We start from the raw sequence: 22,281 nt of genomic DNA, 5'->3' as shown, positions 1-22,281 counted from the left end.
TTTATTCCTCAAGCCATAGAGGTTCCTAAAATATTAGAAACAACCATTTGTTCATTCTTGGTCACTTAATGGTAGAAAAAACATAATATAATGCTAATTCAGTAGAACCATTCTTCTAAATCTATAATGAGTTGAATTGTCTGGGCACAATGAAGTGTGAGGTTTCTCTCTTAAGAGCCCTGGGCTTCTCTCCTTCTAGTGATTCACTGTGACGCCTAACATCCCAGAGCCAGTGTGGTCCTTCTAGGCTGAGGTTGGGTAGATGGCAGAAATAAAAAGCATTCTGATAGAGAACGAAGGCGTTTTGTTTATGTCATTAGCTGAATTATTCCTTAGCGATATAGGCAGGAGTCCACAAAAATCTATGAAAATTATAAATTATTTTTTAAACTAGACATTAATAAACTCCTTTAATAAAAATAGTGATAAAGAGCTCCTCTTGACTAAATAAGTCGTCCTAACATGGAGTTCAGGTTTTCACAATCGCTTTTAACAGAATAATACAAGACGACAATATAGCTGACTTGCAATTATAATACAATTTCAATTACAATTAGCATACTTTCTAGATTTTCTTTCCCAAAAAGAACAAAAGAGAGAGCAAAAGAACAATGGAGAGCCCAAAAAGAAGTAACAAAAGACTCATTCATCAAGCAAAGAAGAAAATCCTTTATTTTTTGACAAGCAAAAATAAGAATAAATTGCTGTTCACACTGGATAAGACCATATCAAAAGTAACAGTAAAAATGTACACTGTTGCTGTTATATGGGGATGGGGTTCTCAGTAATTTTGTTTATTATTTATGTTTATTGTTATGTTTGTCATTAATTATTCAATAAATTTTTATTTAAAAAGTCAACCTACTTAGAAATCTTCTGTGGGGATGGGAGAGACAAAAGATTACAAACCAAAATTCAGGAGATGGTAACACCAGAATTGATAAAATCACCTGGGGTTATTTGTATAACTCAACCACCAAACCTCTGCTATCAAGCCTTGCTACAGTCATGGCTGTCCAGAAAGGTTTACAGTTATTTTTCCAAGAAAGGATCCATGGGTTTTAAGAACTTCAGAACTTTAAGAACTTCACAAGTTCTTTAGTTGCTGAAGCTCAAGTAACGAAGTTGAATGCAATCAAAAAAAGAATACCAGAGAGTCAAGGCTTGAGAGGTACATTCTTACCCCAAAGTAACTGCTCAAACCTGACCAGACCAAGTAAATTACTGAAGATACAAAGGAGAAACAAAATGCAGATTGCCGTCCTTTTTCCTATAACTCAAAAATTTTCTTTGTTGAAGTAGAATTGAACTTTTCTAGGATCCAGACTGGAATATCGGTGACAGCATTTGCGCAGGCTCTTTGCCAAAGTCCGAGGGCCACATAAGAAAACTCCCACTACAGACCTGTAGGAACAGAACAATAGTACGGGCTAGAATGCAACAATGATAGAATGGAGAAACTGCCTCTGTTAGGCCTCTACTACTTCCAAGAACCTTGAATAAAAATTTGGTTGTTAACTCCCACGTTCTTCATGGTAGTTTTTTAACCTTTTCTGCGCACAAACCCCAAATATGCTCTCAGCCCTTAACACTTTCAGCACTCAGCCTTCCCTGTTTTGAGAACACAGATGAGAGACATAGGACAGTGCAGTGGCTAAGTGCCAGACTGTGCAGCCAGTCTGCGTTGTCTGGGCTCACATCTCAGCTCTGACATTTATCCTACCTGTGGGACTTTGGGCACATTTCTTTTTTCTTTCTTTCTTTCTTTTTTTTTTTTTTTTTTTGAGACAGAGTCTTGCTCGGTCGCCCAGGCTGGAGTGCAGTGGCACGATCTCGGCTCACTGCAACCTCCGCCTCCCGGGTTCAAGCAATTTTCTGCCTCAGCCTCCTGTGTAGCTGGGACTACAGGCATGCGCTAGCATGCCCAGCTAATTTTTGTATATTTAGTAGAGATGGGGTTTCACCATGTTGGCCAGACTGGTCTCAAACTTCTGACCTCGAGTGATCCACCTGCCTCAGCCTCCCTAAGTGCTGGGATTACAGTCGTGAGTCACAATGCCCGAGAAGGGCAAATTTCTTAACCTCTCTCTGTTTCAGCTTTCCCACCTGTAAAATGGGGATAAAAATAGTACCCACCACATAGGGTTGTTTTAAGGATTAAATAAGAACATGTAAAGAAATGAGAAAAATGCCTGCCACATAGCAAGTACATATGTATTAGCTCCCATTAAACCCATCCACTGTGAGCTTATCCCCACCTCAAAATTTCTCCTACTGGAGAGGTGGTGTTCTTTCTTGCCAAGGCTAATCTTTCCAACTGTGCTCTGGGTCTCACCTTCTTCTTCCTTCTCTCATACCCTTCTCTCCCCCTCTTTTTAAAAAATCTAATCATGGTATAGTTTCTATACCACAACATTCGCCCCTTTGAAGTGTGCAATTTGTGCTTTTTCGCATAGCCACAAAGTTATGCAACCATCACCGCTGTCTAATTCCAGAACATTTTCATCATCCCCAAAAGAAACCCTATCCACATTACCAGTCCTCATTTCCTCCCAACTACCCTGTCCTACTCAAGACGATCACTTACCTACTTTCTGTCTCTGTTGGGTATGCCTATCCTGATCGTTTCACATAAGTGAAGTCATACAATACATGGCCTTTGGTGTCTGGTGTTTTTCAGCATGATGTTTTCAAGATTTGTCCATGTTGTAGCATGTATAAGTACCTTGTTGTTGTTGTTGTTTTATAGCTAAATAATATTCCAGTATGTGAATATACCACATTTGCTTCATCCATTCATCTATTGATGGACACTTGGCTTGTTTTCTCTTTGGGGCTATTATGATTAATGCTGCTGTGTACATCATGTACACGTTTTTGTGTAGACATATATTTTCATTTCTCTTGGGTGTATAACAAGGAGTGGGATTGCTGGGTCGTATGGAAACTGTGATTTTTTTTTTTTTTTTTTTTTTTTTTTTTTTTTTTTTTTTTTTTGAGACACAGTGTCGCACTGTCACCTGGGCTGGAGTACAATGGTGTGATCTGGGGTCACTGCAACCTCCGCCTCCCGGGCTCAAGCAATTCTCCTGCCTCAGCCTCCCGAGTAGTTGGGATTACAGGTGCCCACCACCATGCCTGGCTAATTTTTTTCACCTTTTTTTTTTTGAGACGTAGTCTTGCTGTCACCCAGGCTGGAGTGCAGTGGCACAATCTCAGTTCACTGCAAGCTCCACCTCCTGAGTTCACGCCATTCTCCTGCCTCAGCCTCCTGAGTAGCTGGGACTACAGGCGCCCGCCACTGCACCCGGCTAATTTTTTTTTTGTATGTTTAGTAGAGATGGAGTGTCACCATGTTAGCCAGGATGGTCTTGATCTCCTGACCTCGTGATCCACCCGCCTTGGCCTCCCAAAGTGCTGGGATTACAGGCATGAGCCACCGCGCCCGGCCTAATTTTTTGTATTTTTAGTAGAGACAGGGTTTTACTATGTTGGCCAGGCTGGTCTCGAACTCCTGACCTCGTGATCCACCCGCCTTGGCCTCCCAAAGTGCTGGGATTACAGGCATGAGCCACCGTGCCCGGCCTAATTTTTTGTATTTTTAGTAGAGACGGGGTTTCACTATGTTGGCCAGGCTGGTCTCGAACTCCTGACCTCGTGATCCACCCGCCTTGGCCTCCCAAAGTGCTGGGATTACAGGAGTGAGCCACCGTGCCCGGCCGGAAACTGTGTTTAACACTTTGAGGAACGGTCAAAGAGTTTTCCCCAAGTGTGGTACCATTTCACATTCCCACAAGCAATGTAGTAGGATTGCAACTTCTCCACTTCCTTGCTAACACTATTGTCCATCTTTTATTATGGCCATCTTAGTCCTCTCCCCTATTTCATGTATTTATTTTATTCTATGTAATGGTCCCTGTTCTGTCTATAAATATGCTTAAGCTAAATAAATATTTCCTGACCCTGCTACTCTTCCAACACTATTGACCATGCTTCTCTAATATTTGCTCCCTTGGGTTCTGTGACACCGCTTCTCTGTGTACTCCTATTTCTTCCCTGGTTTGTCTTTTTCCCTTCCCATATAACCTAGGCAGCATTCCTTGGTACTCTGTCCCTTGCTAGTCTCTCTCTCTCCCTCTCTCTCTTTCTCTCTCTCCTGACAACCTCATACTCTCTCAAAACTTCAGTTACATTCAACAGGATAATTAGCATCTCTTATGCTTATATGCTGCTTTACAGTTTACAAAGCATTTTTTTCATATATTGTCTCACTTAATTGTCACAACAACCCTGCAAGTGAGTAGAGCAGGCATTCACTAATATGACCCTTGTCTTACAGATGAGGAATCAAGATCAGAGGGTTCTGAAGTTCAAGGTCTCATAACTAGACAGTGTCAGAACCGGAATGAAGGTCGGGCACAGCGGCTCACTCCTGTAATCCCAGCACTTTGGGAGGCCAAGGTGGGTGAATCACCTGAGGTCAGGAGTTCGAGACCAGCCTGGCCAACATGGTGAAACCCTGTCTCTACTAAAAATACAAAAAAATTAACTGGGTGTGATGGCAGGCGGCCGCCTGTAATCCCAGCTACTCGGGAGGCCAAGGCAGGAGAACAGCTTGAACCCAGGAGGCAGAGGTTGCAGTAAGCCGAGATCGCACCATTGCACTCCAGCCTGGGTGACAAAGCAAGACTGTGTCTCAAAAAAAAAAAAAAAAAAAAAAAAAAAAAAAAAGAACCAGCATGAGGACCCAGGATCATCTGAATCCAAGTCACTCAGTGCTCTAGCCACTGCCTTCCTGAAGCCTTTCTTAATCACCTCATGCCATGTGGCCATAGACTTTTCTTCCCTCTAGCGTCCACACACCTGTTTCACGGAGTGCATTATTCTGCTTTGAGGTGATTGTGTGTGTCTCTTATTCAAATGTATTCTCCTTGAGGGCAAGAACCTATTTCTTTTTCAACCTCCAAAGCTTCTAGAATGGTGAGAGCTGAGCTTATAAAAAGTAACCCTGCATGTTATCCACATGTACCCTAGAACTTAAAGTATAATAAAAAAATAAAAATTTTTAAAAAAAAAGGTAACCAAGGCTGGGCTCGGTGGATCATGCCTGTAATCTCAGCACTTTTGGAGGCTGAGGCAGGTGGATCACCTGAGGTCAGGAGTTCGAGACCAGCCTGACCAACATGGTGAAACCCCATCTCAACTAAAAATACAAAAAAATTAGCTGGGCATGGTGGTGGGCACCTGTAATCCCAGCTACTCAGGAGGCTGAGGCAGGAGAATCGCTTGAATCTGGGAGGCGGAGATTGCAGTGAGCAGAGATCATGCCACTGCACTCCAGTCTGGGCGACAAAAGCAAAACTCCATCTCAAAAAAAAAAAAAAGGTAATCAAGAATATTTGTAGCATTGAATTGATCATCACCTGCCTACTTGTTCAGGGAATCTCAGCTTCATCTCCTTCCCATTGGCATGGCTGATTTCATAGCACCAGGGTTTTTTGTGCTCTAACATGTCTCAAAACCCTCCAGAAAGATTGAGCTCGGGTGGCCAGTAAACTGGATAATACCTTTGTTACTTTAAGTAGAGATTATTGAGTCCCCTCCCCCAAAAAATGCATTTGAATTGCTCCAGTTCTCTAGTTTGTTTGGTAGGATAGATCAGAACTGATTCTACTTGCCTCACTGTTTGAATGGAGTTTGCTAGGGCAAAAAAACCTCTTTTCATCAATTTCAAGATCATGACCCTATTTTTCTAAAACCCCAGATGAAATTTCCTCAATCTTCACCAAGAATCTAAGAATGGCACAAAAGGTTTCTGCCCCAGAGATCTTTTCTTAAGAGTGTTCAACATGCTGTAATACCTTTCCTAAATCCTAACTCCGCAAACTCATCTTTTTTTTTTTTTTTTCTTTTGAGACGGAGTTTCTCTCTTGTTGCCCAGGCTGAAGTGCAATGGCGCAGTCTCAGCTCACTGCAACCTCTGCTTCCCAGGTTCAAGTGATTCTCCTTGCCTCAGTCTCCCAAGTAGCTGGGGTTACAGGCATGCGCCACCTCACCCAGCTAATTTTTGTATTTTTAGTAGAGACGGGGTTTTGCCAAGTTGGCCAGATTGGTCTCGAACTCCTGACCTCAGGTGATCCACCTGCCTCGGCTTCTCAAAGTGCTGAGATTCCAGGCAGTAAGTCACCGCACATGGCCCCCGCAAACTCATCTTACTGGAGGAAAATATACTTACTTGGGGTGGGAGGTAGCTATTGTAGAAAACTCATTGTCCCACATTGGTCTCCCAAAGGAGGTTTTCTGTTTCAGACCTGTCACGATGTCAGTGGCCTTGTCAAAGTTTAATGCTGCATGACCAACCTGGATTCAGAGGAATAAAAAGTTAGAAAAACCAAGTCCTAGGCTGGGCGCCATGGCTCACGCCTGTAATCCCAGTACTTTGGGAGGCCGAGGTGGGTGGATCACCTGAGGTCAGGAGTTCAAGACTAGCCTGACCAACATGGTGAAACCCCATCTCTACTAAAAATACAAAATTAGCTGGGTGTGGTGGTGCATGCCTGTAATCCCAGTTACTCGGGAAGCTAAGGCAGGAGAATTGCTTAAACCCAGGAGGCAGAGATTGCGGTGAGCCGGCATTGCGCCATTGCACTCCAGCCTGGGTGACAAGAGCAAAACTCCGTCTCAAAAAAAAAAAAAAAAAAAAAAAGAAAGAAAAGAAAAACCAAGTCCTGATAGCTGCCTCTTCCTTCTTTCCACCACTTTTAAACTTGTGTGTGAGTGTGAGGTCAGGTAGGAAATCATAAGAAATAACTTCTAATCCATATGCACTATCCTTTGTCTGACATTCGTCTTATGTTTACTAGGTGAATTAGTGTGTTATTTGGACTCACAATGTTGCTGTCCCATCCAGTGAGAAAGAGACGGTAGTTTAGAAAACCCACTTTGCCTAATTCCTCCATCTCCTGTTCCAGGGAAGTCAACAGGTCGTTGAACCAGGAAAAGGCACCTGTCTCCCTGCAGATCCAGTAGAAATAGATCTGAAATCAGCAAAAGAGAACATAGCCTTATTAGGTGACCTTAAAAGTCACATTTACAGAGCCGCAAACTTTAGGCAGCAGGAATGTTCAGAGTTCTGACAATTTTCCTTAGGAAAGAGCCTTCCAACATCTTTGGTCAGGGTTATCTTAAACTCCAAATAGAAAAGAAGACGCTGTTCTTATGATAAATCTGTTGAAGTGGATGTCCTGGCCAAGAGAAGTGGTCACTTATTCTCATAACCCCAGGGATAGCTTGCTCTTATCAATTGTAAAGAACTTAACCCAAGAATGCAATAGACTTGTCAGACCCAGGTCAGATGAAAAGTGATATACGGGATTATACCTTTTTTGTTTTGAGGTTGTGGTCTGCACACTGGAATTTGTACCAGATGGATTTCAAGATAGAAGCAAAGGGGGTGACCCCAATTCCTGCTCCAACCAGCACAGCCACTTCATACTGGAAAACATCCTCACTGGCTGTGCCAAAGGGACCATCCACTTCAATCCTGGCAGAAGACAGAAGATAACGGGCAACTGAAGACTCCCCTCCACCTCTAACCTCAAACATCCTCCCAGAAACATAGTTGTTCCCATGGTTGACTTCTGCATATTTATTTTAATCCTATTCTATTGTACCAAACTTAAGGTTCAAGGAAGAATTGCTTTCTCTTTTCTGCCAGTCTGCATTCTGGTCTGGGACTCTTCTGGTCTCAAGGACCTACCTGGGAATTGGTGAATACTGTTGTTCAAAAGCCCTTATGAGATTTTCTGTCCAGTCCCCTGCTGCTCGGATATGAATGGAGAAGAAATCTTCCTCTGGAGCAGAGGTCAAAGTAAAAGGATGCCATTCCAGGGGAGAGATTGAGGGGCAATTAACAAAGATATACTGCCCCACTTCCATGCTGAAGCCACGCTTGTTCATTTGCAATTCCAAAACTTTGGATGGGTGCATAACAACCTAGTGAATGAAGCACATAGACCAAAGAAGGCAAACTCTAATGGCGACAGGGACAGGCAGATAAAGCAAATGAGTGAAGCTAGAGGACTGGTGACAGTGGTGAACTACAAACACAAATCCTCTCTAAAGAGGGCAGCAGCTACTTAGCTCCAGATAGTGGTTGCAATATGGAACTATGACAATGTTATCAGGTTTTCTGATTCTTCAAGAGAAGCAAGAAATAGCTTTGAAAAAAAATCAAACAAAAGCTTCCATCCAGATTTTTAAATGCTAGCAACCAATTCAACTTTATAAACAAACATTGTGTGCACCAAACAATCATCCTGATGATTTCGGCGAAGCCCCTCTTTCCCAGTTCTGTCCAGCACTGTATGCCAAACCCAAGTTTTTTTTGTTTTTGTTTTTGTTTTTTGAGACAGAGCCTCTCTCTGTCACCCAGGCTGGAGTGCAATGGCGTGACTTCGACTCGACTCACTGCAACTGCCGCCTCCCGGGTTCAAGTGATTCTCCCACCTCAGCCTCCCAAGTAGCCAGAATTACAAGTGGGCACCACCACGCCCAGCTAATTTTTTTTTTTTTTTAATTTTTAGTAGAGACGGGGTTTTGCCATGTTGGCCAGGCTGGTCTCGAACTCCTGACCTCAACAGATCTGCCCTCCTCGGCCTCCCAAAGTGCTGGGATTACCACCCACGGTGCCCGGCCTCCAAGTTCCTCTTTATTCCCTTCAGGGTGACAACATAAAAATTTAGTTCTATAGTCTGATAGAAGAGAACTCATCACAGCAAGAGGAAAGTGCATATTCTTTACCTTGGTAATCACAACTTTCTGCTGGGAGCGATAAAACCGGAGGATCCTTTCACAGATATAAAGAATGACCGGTGCAAGGATCCACTTCCAAGACTGCACAGAGACAGGGTTAAGAATGAGATTACACATTAATTTCTTGTTTAGGACTTATTTGTGTAGCAGTTCATCCTTCATTCTTTACTGAGTTCTCCAATGTGTATCATTTTTAAGGTACTAATTTCACCAAATCTGGAAGACGGAAATAGAAAAAATAAAAGACAACGGTGTCGTTTGCTAATCTGTTATTCATAAAACAGACCAATTCCTGGAAATTTACAAGTCTGACCAAGAAGCAAGAGAAAAGCACAGAAATGGGATACATGGTAAACATCTTTATTCTTAGATTACATGTAAAATTTAATTTTAAGGCCTGGCACAGTGGCTCATCCTGGCACTTTAGGAGGCTGAGGCGGGCAGACTGCCTGATCTCAGGAGTTGGAGACCCAGCCTGAGCAACATAGCGAAACCCTGTCTCTACTAAAAATACAAAAAATTAGCTGGGCGTGGTGGTGGGCGCCTGTAGTCCCAGCCATTCGGGAGACTGAGGAAGGAGAATCACTTGAATCCAGGAGGTTGCAGTGAGCCCAGGTTGCGCCACTGCATTCCAGCCTGGGTGAGAGAGCGAGACTCCATCTCAAAATAAATAAAATAAATAAATAAATAAACAAATAAATAAATAAATAAATAAATAAAGCAGCCTTTCTATCCCTGAGATCTTTGCAAAGCAGCAGTTTGTTTCTACCTGTACAGGAACTACTAAAAATGTACTTCCTAGCAATACTAAATTATGTCCTTTCTTGCACAGTTGCTCAAGTGTGATACATTGGGACTGTGTGAAGTGAGGTTTCTTAAGCTGATGCAAGTAAATAACTTCCTTGAGTATCTCTAGGGAAGGAAGAGGCAGAGATGGGATAAGTCAAACAGAGTGAACATTATGCAATTCAGTGTCATTTCTTATTTGAAAAAATTCTCTAGCTGAATTTGAGGAAAAATATATTTAAGAAATGGGTAATAACAATGTGAAAAAAATATTGGCCTCAGAAATAGTCAGAGTAATAAATATTAAAACAAGATACCGTTTTAGTCTCTCAAATTGAAAAACAACTTTAAGTAATAATGCCCAGCATTAACTGGGATTCAGGGAAATGGGAGTGTTCACGTGGGCATGCAAATTGAACATGCATTTCACATGGCTGAAAATGCAAATTGGCAACATCTTCCCAGAGAGCAATTGAGCAGCACATCTCAATAGCCTCAAAAGTGTTCTTTCTCTTTTACCCTGGAACTTCACTTCCAGGAAATGGAGATAAATAATTAAGGTGTGAAAAAGTATTATACATGAGTAAAGTAATGGCCACAATGTTTACTTCAAAAATGATTAAAATGGTACATATACCATACACATATTTCTTCAAAAAAGTACTTTAAGACCACATGGGAAGTTTTTTTCTAATACTGAAATGGGGGAACATGTTTCTAAATAAAACAAACCATCCTGAAGCCATAAAAGAAGAGCGTGAAATGGTGTGTCGTTGTGGTTTGGATTTGCATTTCTCTAATGATTGGTGACGTGGAGCATTTTTTCATATGCTTGTTGGCTGCATGTGTGTCTTCTTTGAAAAGTGTTTCTTTATGTCCTTTGCCCACTTTTTTTTTTTTTTTTGAGACTTTGTCCACTTTGTTATGGGATAATTTATTCTTTGTTGTTGTTGTTGTTGATTTGTTTAGGTTCCTTATAGATGCTAGATATTAGACCTTTGTCAGATGTGTAGTTCGCAAATATTTTCTCACATTCTCTAGGTTGTTTGTTTACTCTCTTGATAGTTGCTTTTGCTGTGCAGAAGCTCTTTAGTTTAATTAGATCCCATTTGTCAATTTTCACTTTTGTTGCATTTGCTTTTGGTATCTTCATCATGAAATCTTTGCCGGGGCCTATGTCCTGAATGGTATTAGGTTGTCTTCCAGGGTGGTTGTCTTCCAGGGTTTTTATAGTTGGGGGTTTTACATTTAAGTCTTTAATCCATTTTGAGTTGGTTTTTGTATACGATGTAAAGAAGGAGTCCAGTTTCATTCTTCATATGGCTAACCAGTTATCCCAGCACTACCTATTGAACAGGGAGTCCTTTCCCCGTTGCTTATTTTTGTTGAGTTTGTTAAAGATCAGATGGTCATGGGTATGCAACATTATTTCTGTTCCATTGGTCTGTGTGTCTGTTTTTATACCAGTACCATGCTGTCTCGGTTACTGTAGCCTTGTAGTATAGTTTGAAGTTGGGTAACATGATGCCTCCAGCTTTGTTCTTTTTGCTTAGGATTGCCTTAGCTATTTGGGCTCTTTTTTGGTTCCATATGAATTTTGAAATAGTTTTTTTCTAATTCTGTGAAGAATGTCATTGGTAGTTCGGTAGGAATAATGTTGAATCTGTAAATTGATTTGGGCAGTAGGGCCATTTTAATGATATTGATTTTTCCTATCCATTAGTATGGAATGTTTTTCCATTTGTTTGTGTCATCTCTAATTTCTTTGAGCAGTGTTTTGTAACTCTCATTGGAGAGATCTTTCACCTCCCTGGTTGGCTGTATCCCTAGGTATTTTATTCTTTTTGTGGCTATTGTGAATGGGATTGCATTCTTGATTTGACTCTCAGCTTGGGTGTCAGGGTATAGCAATGCCATTCATTTTTGTATATTGCTTTTGTATCCTGAAACTTTGCTGAAGATGTTTATCAGATCTAGGAGCTTTTGGACATAGACTATGGGGTTTTCTAGGTATAGAATCATATTGTCTGCAAACAGGGATAGTTTGACTTTTTGTCTTCCTATTTGAATGCCTTTTCTTTCTTTCTCCTGCCTGATTGCTCTGGCCAGGACTTCCAGCACTATGTTAAATAGGAGTGGTAAGAGAGTGCATCCTTGTCTTGTTCCAGCTTTCAATGGGAATGCCTCCAGCTTTTGCCCATTCAGTATGATGTTGGCTGTGGGTTTGTCATAGATGGCTCTTATTATTTTGAAATATGTTCCTGCAATGCCTAGTTTGCTGAGAGTTTTTCATATGAAGGAATGTTGAATTTTGTTGAAAGCCTTTTGTGTATCTACTGAGATGCTCATATGGTTTTTGTCTTTAGTTCTCTTTATGTGATGAATCACATTTATTGGTTTGCCTATGTTGAACCAAACTTGCATCCCAGGGATAAAGCCTACTTGATCGTGGTGGATTAGCTTTTTGATGTGCTGCTGGATTCAGTTTGCCAGTATTTTGTTGAGGATTTTTTCATCGATGATCATCAAGGATATTGACCTGAAGTTTTCTTTTTTCATTGTATCTCTGCCACATTTTGCTATCAGGATGATGCTGGCCTCACAGAGTGAGTTAGGAAGGAGACCCTCTTCAATTTTTTTGCAATAGTTTCAGTAGGAATGGTACCAGATCTTATTTATACATCTGGAAGAATTTGGCTGTGAATCTGTCTGGTCCTGGGCTTTTTTTGGTTGTAAGTTTTTTTATTACTGATTCAGTTTTGGAACTCAATATTGGTCTGCTCAGGGATTAAATTTCTTCATGGTCTGGTCTTGGGAGGTTGTATTATGTGTCCAGGAATTTATCCATTTCTTCTAGGTTTTTAAACCATTTCTTCTAGGTTTTTTTTTTTTTTTTTTTTTTTTTTTTTTTTTTTTTTTTTTTAGTTTATATGCATAGAGATGTTCATAGTAGTCTCTGAGGGTTTTTTTTTTTTTTTAATTTCTGTGGGGTCAGTCGTAATGTCCTCTTTGTCATTTCTGATTGTGTTTTTTGGATCTTCTCTCTTTTTTCTTTATTAGTGTAGCTAGTGGTCCATTCTTTATTTGTGTAGCTAGCACTCCATCTATCTTATTACAAAATTAGTTTCTAAATAGGTAATACATGTATATGGTACAAAATCTGAAAGTACAACAGGATATACAATAAAAAGCAAATCCTCCTTCCCCTCCAGATCCCCAGAGGTAATGTTATTATTTTGTGAATTCTTCTGGAGAACAGGCATTTAAATGATCTTTTCAATGCAAATGATAGGAGACTATATACACTGCCCTGCCTTTTACATTTAACATCTTAGAGACTGGTCCCTATTAGTGTCTATGGTGCTCTCTCTTTCGTTTTACTGGTTGCAGACTATTCCACTGCATGAAAGTCCCAAAATGTAACTAGTTCCCCATTGAGGGACACTTGTTTCCAATCTTCTTTTCTATTTAACAATGCTGTAATGAATAACTTAATGCATGTAATTTAACATGTATTTAAGTATATTGGTGGAATAAATTGGAAGTCGAGTTTTAAAGCTTAATTGCTACTGCCAAATCACTCTCTACAAGCAGTTGTATAGGTTTACACTCTCACCAGCAATGCATAAGAGCATTTCTCCATACTCTTGCCAACACCATACATTAGCAGGTTTTTTATCTTTGCTAATCTATCAGGTTAACAGATTCTTGTGGTTTTATTTGGCATTTTTTCCATTATGAATAACATTAAGCATCATTTCATATATTTAAGATAAAGATATATCTCCATTTCTGAGATCATTCTGTTCATATCTTATCTCTTTTTATCATGTTATTAGGCTTTTTCTTATTGATTTCTAGGAGTTATTGATATATTAGAAAATTAGTCCATGGCCTGTGAGTTGTAAATACTTTTCCTACTTGGTAATTTTTTGTCTATCTTTATTTACAATGGGAATTTTTGTTTGTTTGTTTGTTTGTTTGTTTGTTTTGACACAGGATCTCACTGTCACCCAGGCTGGAGTGCAGTGGCATGATTACAGCTCACTGCAGCCTCAACCTCCCAGGCTCAAGTAATCCTTTCACCTCACCCTCCACGCCACCATGCCCAATTAATTTTTGCATTTTTTTGTAGAGATGGGGTTTAGCCATGTTGCCCAGCTGGTCTCAAACTCCTGGGCTCAAGCAATCCACCCACCTCAGCCTCCCAAATTGCTGGGATTACAGGTGTGAGCCACTGTGCCTGGCCCGATGGGGATTTCTTTTGCCATGCAAAAATATCTCTTCTTTTATGGCTTCAGGATGGTTTATTTTATTTAGAAACATGTTCCCCCATTTCAATATTAGAAAAAACTTCCCATGTGGTCTTAAAGTACTTTTATGGGTTTTTTTACATGTAAATTTTTGCTTCATGTATCCTCGATTCATATTTTAGTACAAGGTGTGAAATGAAAATATACCTTTTTTCCCAGATGATGATCTTCTTGTACTAAAAATTATTAATTTATCCTTTTCCTGCTGAATTAAAATGCCAACTTTATAAGACTTTTTGTTTTATATATTTTTCGTGTTCCAGATGAGAACTAAGCTATTGCTCTTAATCCTGAATCTGATTTAAAGACCTTAATCATTCTCAGAGTACTTTGAGGCACCACAAATCAACCTTCCCCTTCCATTTACTCCTCAATATAACCTATTTTGTGAGAAAGCAAAGGTAAATCATAATATCTGCAAGAATTACCCTGGTGCACACCTTGAGTTCCCTAGAACACAGTTTCATGATCGCCCAGTATCTAACAAAAATTTCCAAGCATAGTCTTAGAACACCAAAGAAAGCCCACTTCAAGAATGCTTTATTTCCCCCCAGAATTTGACTGGAATATCACAGCTGAGCTTTGGGGCAGTGTAGTGGTCAAGAGTTCAAACTTTTGGAATCCAAAAGGCCTGGGCTTGTATTCAAGCTCCACTACTTACTTACTGTAAGAGCCTGTCAGTTTACTTAATCTCTTGGATTCCTGTCCTTTTGTTTCAAAATTTAGACAAAAAAGAAGTACATATCTCATAGGTTATTGCTATATATAAATGAAATAATCCATATTATGCAGCAAGGCTGGCAGATGATAAACACAATTAATAATGTGGGCTATCATTATTACCTTTGCAGAGGGTCTCACAACATGCAAGAACTATTAGTTTTTTCTCTTCAAGATCCCCTTGTAATTGCCTGTTGCCAGTGATATTGGAAGTTTCTTAAAGGTAGGAACCCCATGGATATCCTTCATAAGACCCAGCACAGGACTGAGCTAATAATAATGATGATAATAACAATAAGAGTAATAATAAGAATAATAACAGTAACAGCTCCTAACAAGAGTCTGTCCTTGCTCATAGGGCTCTTACCTCAGGTGGCTGCCCTTCAAACTCAGGGCGCCTACAGCGGCAGTCATGATCATCCCACATCTCAAAATACTCTGCACATTTGTGAGGATGACCCTCATTTATGCTCTCCTCTGTTTGACCCCGGACAATTCCACTGAAATAGACAAAGAAGGATGGTTTGGGACAAAGAATTATGCAAGGTCAGGGGCTGGGCCATGAGAATGAGGGTTTGAGGATCTTACCCAATGCCATGAATCCCTAAGCCAAGGATATAGAAGATAAAAAGGTGGTGAGTATACCAGAAGACCTCAAAATAACTCCTCCGAATGAACTCAGTAGCTGAAGTTACCATGAGAATCAAGGCTATTGTCATGATCACTCCAGTGAGACCAGCAATGCTGGTGAATGTCACATACTCCACTGTCTGTGAAAGGAGAAATATCAGTCTGACACAATGTCCACCTGTGCACTTCCTGCTCATGACCTGATCTCAGATGCTTTGCTAGAAAGTCAGCTCACCGTGTTTCGGAACTGGATGGGATTTAGCCAAGAACCCCCCTTTTTCTCATCATGAGATAGGCTGGAGAGAATGGAGGCAAGTGAGCCATCTGTGGCCTGTCGGCTTCTGCTATAGCGGTCAAAGTTAAACAGGTGTGCAATGATGTGAATAGCTAAATGGAAAGATGAAAAGAAATGTTAAGAGGCATCTCAGCAACATCACGGCGGGTGTGCTCCATGAGACTAGAAGAATCCTGCATTATAGTGCTTAGCAGAATACTGAGTGCATAGAAGGTGCCCAATAAACCCTCGACTGCACAGAGATCTTGTTTATACTTACTCTGTTCCCAAAGGAATAGAACTTAAGCTCATGGAAATAGGCCAAGAACAGTGCCTGACAAATAGTGCCCAGTGCTCGATAAATATTTTTTGAATATGCATATGGATGGATGAATGAAGCAAGATTCTGAATGCCCTGGAGTCTGCAGATTCATGGATTGCCTGCATTACCTGTATGTAGGCAGATCATATAGGCCACCAGCTTGTGGAAGGTAAGGTTGTGATCCAATTGCTTTCTCAGTGTGCGACTGCAAAACTACAAATGTAAAGTGATCATGGTCAGATGTATCCAGCCAGCTTTATTAAATTCACTAACTCATAACCAATATGTCTTCTTGCACATAGCATGCCAATACTCACCCACCCTTACCCACCCCCTTAGCTACCAAAGGAGACTTCTGCCTTCCATTCCTAGGAGAATGGTGTTGGACGGTCCTACTGAGGAGTCTGGGGTCTCCTTCTTTAATGTGAAAGTTGACTTAGGAGTGGCTGGGACTCACTGAGCAGGTGCCCCTCAGGAAGGACAGCAGACTGCGGCACACAGGAAGCAGGATCAGCATGCTGTTAAAATTCAAGCAGAGAGCAGACGCTCGGGCACAGGCCAATGTTGACTAGAGCAGAGGAGAAAAAGAGACCATTAGCTGCTTCATTTCACCATCTAGCATGTGAGCCACTGACCCAGCCCACTCGTCTGAGGCCTGCAAATGAACAGGGCTACAGCTGCCTCCCCTCTCTCTGTAGCTAACACTATCAGGCCAGGCTCTGTTTGCAGAATACATAAAATATACTGAATTTAATATTGAATTGAGATATTCTCATGACAGTAGTTTGGAAATGTTTGACTACATTTACTCACATGAAAGAAAAGAGGATTTAATGATTACATGTTAGCAAAACATTCTATGGATGTAACATTTTACTTAATACTCTTAATTATAATTTTGTTATTTGCCACTTGTAAAAAAGTCCTAAGGATCATACACACACACACACACACACACACACACACACACACACACACACACATATATGTGACAAGGTCTGGCTCTATTGCCCAGGCTGGAGTGCAGTGGTGAGATCTCAGCTCACTGCATCCTCCGCCTCCTGGGAACAAGCCATCCTCCCACCTCAGCCTCCCGAGTACCTGGGACTACAGGTATGCACCACCGCACCCAGCTAATTTTTGTATTTTTGGTAGAGACGGGGTTTCGCCATGTTGCCCAGGCTGGTCTGGAACTCCCGAGCTCAAGAGATCTGCCTGCTTTGGCCTCCCAAAGTGCTGGGATTACAGACGTGAGCCACCATGCCTGGCCAAGGATCATATATACCTTTATTTGCATTTTAAATAAAGCTCATACTTAGAGGTATAATTACAGATAGTATTTTATTCTTTTCTGTATTTTCTAATATTGCAATTATAAGCACATAATAGTTATATAATAAAAACCCTTAAAATTTTAAGCAATTCTATTAAAATGTCTTTTAAAATTGAACAAAGTTAGTCAAGACTAGCAAACCTCTTAGAGTAAAATTTTTAAACAGGTAGATATTTGAGAAGGGAGAACTTCAGAGGAGCAAAATTTTAAGCTGATTTTCTTGGGTGGCCAGGCAGCATAAATCAAGAACAACCTGATCCAGCAGTAGAAACTGCTAGCAAAGGAGACAAGAAATCAATGCTTCAAAGAAGTATTTAGCCCAGAAAAACAGGCCTTACTAGGTATAAGCTGGACAGAATATGCTTAACTCCATGGCAGCTAAATCTGACTTCTCTCCTCAACTCTGTACAACTGGTCTCTGAGTCTACTTCATGAACTTGGGACTGCTATAGAGTGTGACAATGTTGGTGACAACGTTGTCATAGCAAAGGGGCTGACAGCAGCAGCCAGGCAATTTTTTTGCATTTCAGCTGACTGGCCAGCCTTATATTGTGTGCATGTCAAAGACTTTCTAAAAGGAAGGGTATGGGTTAAGGTTAACAATTTCTTGGCCTTTTTCTAATTATCTATGAAGCACAACATTGATTTTTCCTTACATCGTAAACCCAGGAACATGTGATATCAGTTTAATACACCAGGACAAGACCTGTCTAGTATCCATAATGGCTAAGAATGTCAGGCAGTGTGGTGAACAAAAGCTGCCCTACTGTTTTCCATTTCTGGTTTTTCCACATGACCTGTGTTTTTTCCCTCTGCTGAGTCACGCTCCGACTGCTTTCGGTACAGACAGCCTGTTCCATTTCTGAGTAAATTTCCTCTGCTCATCTCAGAAATCCTGCATTTCCACATTGGTTCCCACTACTTGCTTATTTGAATCACAGAGATTTCTTAAAGCTAAAATTGGCAAGTGAATTGAAAATATAGGACTATAATTTCACAGTTCCATATTCTGTGGTGGCTATCTGTATAGGATGAATTCTTTTTAGAGAAAACATTTTTTCCTCATTGCGGCACATTTAAATATGCCAATGTATGTTCATTTCTCTAGATCCCCACTCACTGGTGTTATAATTGAACTCCTGCTGCCATTAATGCATCATTGACTATGGATTTAAACTTCTTCCTCTGCTGCTTATCTGCTCTACTTCATAGTGAATCAAATTGCTCTCTGTATTTTCCCAAGGAGAGCATGAGTTGAAGAAATAACCTGTGAAATGTTTAAATAAATTATGGTATACCAATGTAATTAATTGTTATTCTCTTAAAAGGCTGAGAGCTCTATGCAGTGATGCAGTGATGGTAAATATTTTAATGACTAGCTTTTTAGGGGGAGGGGGATTCCTGATTTCTAGCATTTGCCAATTTTGATGATGTAAATACTCCTACCATGGTGGATTTCAAGACACTAACTTGATGTCATTGAACACCACTGAATGTAGAGCTGGGAAGAGATGCACACAACTGGCATTGCAACCTGATATGAGCTGGTTTCAGCACACCACTGGTTAGGCACTCACATGGAAAGATATCTGAGGCTGGGTGCAGTGGCTTATGCCTGTAATTCTACCACTTTGGGAGACCAAGGCTGGTGGATCACTTGAGGTCAGGAGTTTGAGACCAGCCTGGCCAACATGGTGAAACCCCATCTCTACTAAAAACACAAAAAATTAGCCAGGCATGGTGGTGCGCACATGTAATCCCAGCTACTCGGGAGGCTGAGGCAGGAAAATTGCTTGATCCCAGGAGGTGGCATCACTGCACTCCAGGCTGGGCGAAAGAGTGAGACTCCGTCTCAAAAAAAAAAAAAAAAAAAAAAAAAAAAAGATATATGTGAGATATATTAACATAAGCAATTTCCAGCCAATATCTAAAGTGATCCCTTTTTCGGTTAAAACAAAAAAACTGTGTATCCTATTGTATGTGTTTACCAAAACTCATAGAACCGTACACCAAAAAAACAGCAAATTTGACTATATGAAAATGAAAACGTGAATAAACAATAGTACCCACCTCAAAAACAAATCCTATGTGTCTGATACATTTGTGAGCTTATGTCAGTGTGTGTGCATGTCTGTCTGTGTGTGTGTGTGTTTGTGTGTGTGTATCTCCGGGGAGTGGGGTGGGAGGGAGATTTTCACATTTTACTTATACCCTTCTATTAGGTTGGTGCAAAAGTAATTGCAGTTTTTGCAAACAGTTTTAATAGCAAAAACCACAATAACTTTTGCACCAACCTAATATATGGTTTGATCTCATTGCAAGCGGCATTACTGATAATTAATTTTTTAAAATAGGGTCTTAAAAATGAAATGTCCTACGGAGTAGAATAATGGATATTGGAGACTACAAAAGGTGGGAGGGTGGGAGGGGAGTGAGGGTTGAAAAATGACCCACTCGGTACAATGTTCACTATTCAGGTGATAGGTAACTAAAAATCCAGACTTCATCACTATGCAATATATGCATGTAAGAAACCTGCACTTGTGGCTGGGCAAGGTGGCTCACACCTGTAATACCCGGCCTTTGGGATGCCAAGGTGGGAATTTTACTTGAGCCCAGGAGTTTTGAGACTAGCCTGAGCAACACAGGGAGACCCCATGTCTACAAAAAAAATTTTTTTAATTAGCCAGGCTTGGTGGTGCACATCTGTGGTCCCAGGAGGCTGAGGTGGGAAGATAGCTGAAGCCTGGGAGAGTCGAGGCTGCAGTGAGCCATGATCATGCCACTGCATGCCAGCCTGGGTAACAGAGAAAGACCCTGTCTCAAAATAAAGAGAATGAAAACAAAGAAGGAAGGAAGGAAGGAAGGAAGGAAGGAAGGAAGGAAGGAAGGAAGGAAGGAAGGAAGGAAGGAAGGGAGGGAAAACAAGAAAGAAAGAAAGAAAGAAAGAAAGAAAGAAAGAAAGAAAGAAAGAAAGAAAGAAAGAAAGAAAGAAAGAAAGAGAGAGAGAGAAAGAAAGAAAGAAAGAAAGAAAGAAAGAAAGAAAGAAAGAGAAAGAAAGAGAAAGAAGGAAGGAAAGAAGGAAGGAAAGAAGGAAGGAAGAAAAGAAAGAAAGAGAGAGAGAAAGAAAAGGAAGGAAGAAGAAAGAAAGGAAGAAAGAGAAAAAAGAAAGAAGGAAAGAAAGAGACCTGCAGTTATACCCCCTACATATATAAACAATTTTTAAATAATTTTTAAAAAACAAAATGTCCATGGGACATCAGCATAATTTATTTTCTGCTGCTGACATTTTGGTCATGCAGCAATCAAGCTGTTAATAACTAGTCACATTTATTGCATCATTCTCTTAGTAAAAAGCTATTTTTAAAGCAAATTAATACCTCCTTTGGAGTTATTTTCTAAAGAAGGATCAAGGATGAACATTTAAAATGGAAAACAGCAGGGTGAAATAAACCATGAACAGAACATTCAAATTAGTTGTGATCTCAACATGGATTCTTTGATTATGGAGAGAGAAAAAAGCATTTTTTAAAAGGACAAGCTGTCTTTAAACATGTACATTGGGAGGATACTGAAAGCTACTAAGAAAAAAAAAAGACACTGTCAAGATGAAAGTGATTTTAAAATCCTCTGTTATTGCATAATAGACTAGAGGTAGCAGTCAAATATGCTCTTCTAACCAGGCAGTGTCCGGGTTCATCAGCCTGTGAGAGAACCATCCTCAACTCCACGCTTCCTCCTGGTCACCTCCACACCCATGTGCCCTACCCACTCCCTCCCTCTTCTGTTTTTGATCTGCCGCTTCCCCAAGCTTCTCTGTTGTGTAACCTTGACCTGAGCCCTCCTTTCTGCAGGCCTTGAATTCTGTAGCACTCATGAGACTCCCCTAAGTATCCCTCTTATTTGATAGAGAGGTATGTTTCCATGACAGCAGTGTTTTCAAGTTGTGTTTGTTTTTTCTTTTTTACTTTCCTTTTTTTAAAAAAAAAAACAAATACTTCCTTAAAATTGTAAGCAGGTGTTCATAGATAGATATAGGCTGCTTTGGTTGAAACAGGGGCAGGAGCAGGAGCACTGCCCAGTTAGCCTTCCCCTCATACCCTGTAGGAACACCCGAGTTTCTGGAAACCAGTTTGAAAACTACTGCCTAATAGTTTTCTTTATGGCATGTTTCCTTTATTGGGTCTGGGTAGTGTGCCCTAGATGGGGTTATCAGATTTATTAAATAAAAATACAGGATGCTAAGCTAAATTTTAACTTCAGATTTTAAAAAATATTTTCATATACCTGTGTTCCATACAATATTTGGAGCATACTTATATCAAAAAATAATTTGTCATTTATCTGAAACTCAAAGTCAGTTGGGCATTCTGTACTTTCTCTGGCAACCCTAGCCCTAGAGGATATCAGGGCATTGGGTCACAAAGAAGCCAGAATCAGAGATAAGGAAAAAAATAGGATTCCTCCATCACAACCGTGATACTCACCCCAAGGATTTTTCTTGTGTAGTAGTATCTGTCGGCCTTCTCATATTTCAGGAAGGCATCCACAAACAGGAAAACATTCAGCCCCAACCAAACAGCCTAGAGGAAGAAAAAAAAAAAACATGCAAGGAATACAGTGAAATTTGAGTATGGGAAGGAGTAAATAAAGGATAGGGATAGGAAGAGTGTCGCCATTTTGGCTATTTTGTGTTTACCTGTTTTCATCTTAAATGAGTACAATCCTGCCAGTATCTAACTGGCTTTCAGAGTGAGTCAGCACTTTGAGACATGCATTAGACCAGAGCATGGTCAGCAAACTGAGGTCCATGGCCCATGACCTGTTTTGCCACAGCCTGCAAGCTCAGAATGGTTTTTTATATTTTATATTTTCAAATTTGCTAATGGTTGAGAAAATCAAAAGAAGAATATTTTGTGGCATGTGAAAGTTATATAAAATTCAGATTTCAGTGACCATAAATAAAGTGGTATTGAAACTTAGCCACTGCTACTCATTTCTGTATTGTTTATGGCTGTTTTTGTGATACAATGACGGAGTAGAGTAGTTGGGACAGAGACCATATGGCTTGCAAAGCCTAAAATATGTA

The 22,281-nt window shown here is 40.4% G+C and overlaps 1 protein-coding gene across 1 annotated transcript; it reads right to left on the bottom strand.

The window, feature by feature from the left end:
* Nucleotides 1-649: 649 nt before the first annotated feature.
* Nucleotides 650-22,051, bottom strand: NOX1 (NADPH oxidase 1). Its single transcript, XM_007992248.3, has 12 exons — nucleotides 21,680-22,051; nucleotides 16,317-16,427; nucleotides 15,988-16,072; nucleotides 15,499-15,650; nucleotides 15,222-15,403; nucleotides 15,001-15,133; nucleotides 8,803-8,895; nucleotides 7,760-7,995; nucleotides 7,381-7,543; nucleotides 6,891-7,037; nucleotides 6,236-6,360; nucleotides 650-1,404 (listed from the first exon to the last, which is right to left on the bottom strand). The coding sequence occupies exons 2-12, from the start codon at nucleotides 16,374-16,376 to the stop codon at nucleotides 1,278-1,280; spliced, it is 1,503 nt and encodes a 500-aa protein (XP_007990439.3). The 5' UTR covers nucleotides 16,377-16,427; nucleotides 21,680-22,051; the 3' UTR covers nucleotides 650-1,277.
* Nucleotides 22,052-22,281: the final 230 nt, after the last annotated feature.

Source organism: Chlorocebus sabaeus, chromosome X (assembly GCF_047675955.1).
Source record: "Chlorocebus sabaeus isolate Y175 chromosome X, mChlSab1.0.hap1, whole genome shotgun sequence".
Taxonomy (NCBI): domain Eukaryota; kingdom Metazoa; phylum Chordata; class Mammalia; order Primates; family Cercopithecidae; genus Chlorocebus; species Chlorocebus sabaeus.
The sequence above is the reverse complement of the archived record's forward strand: the minus strand, read 5'-3'. Positions and strand labels throughout refer to the sequence as shown.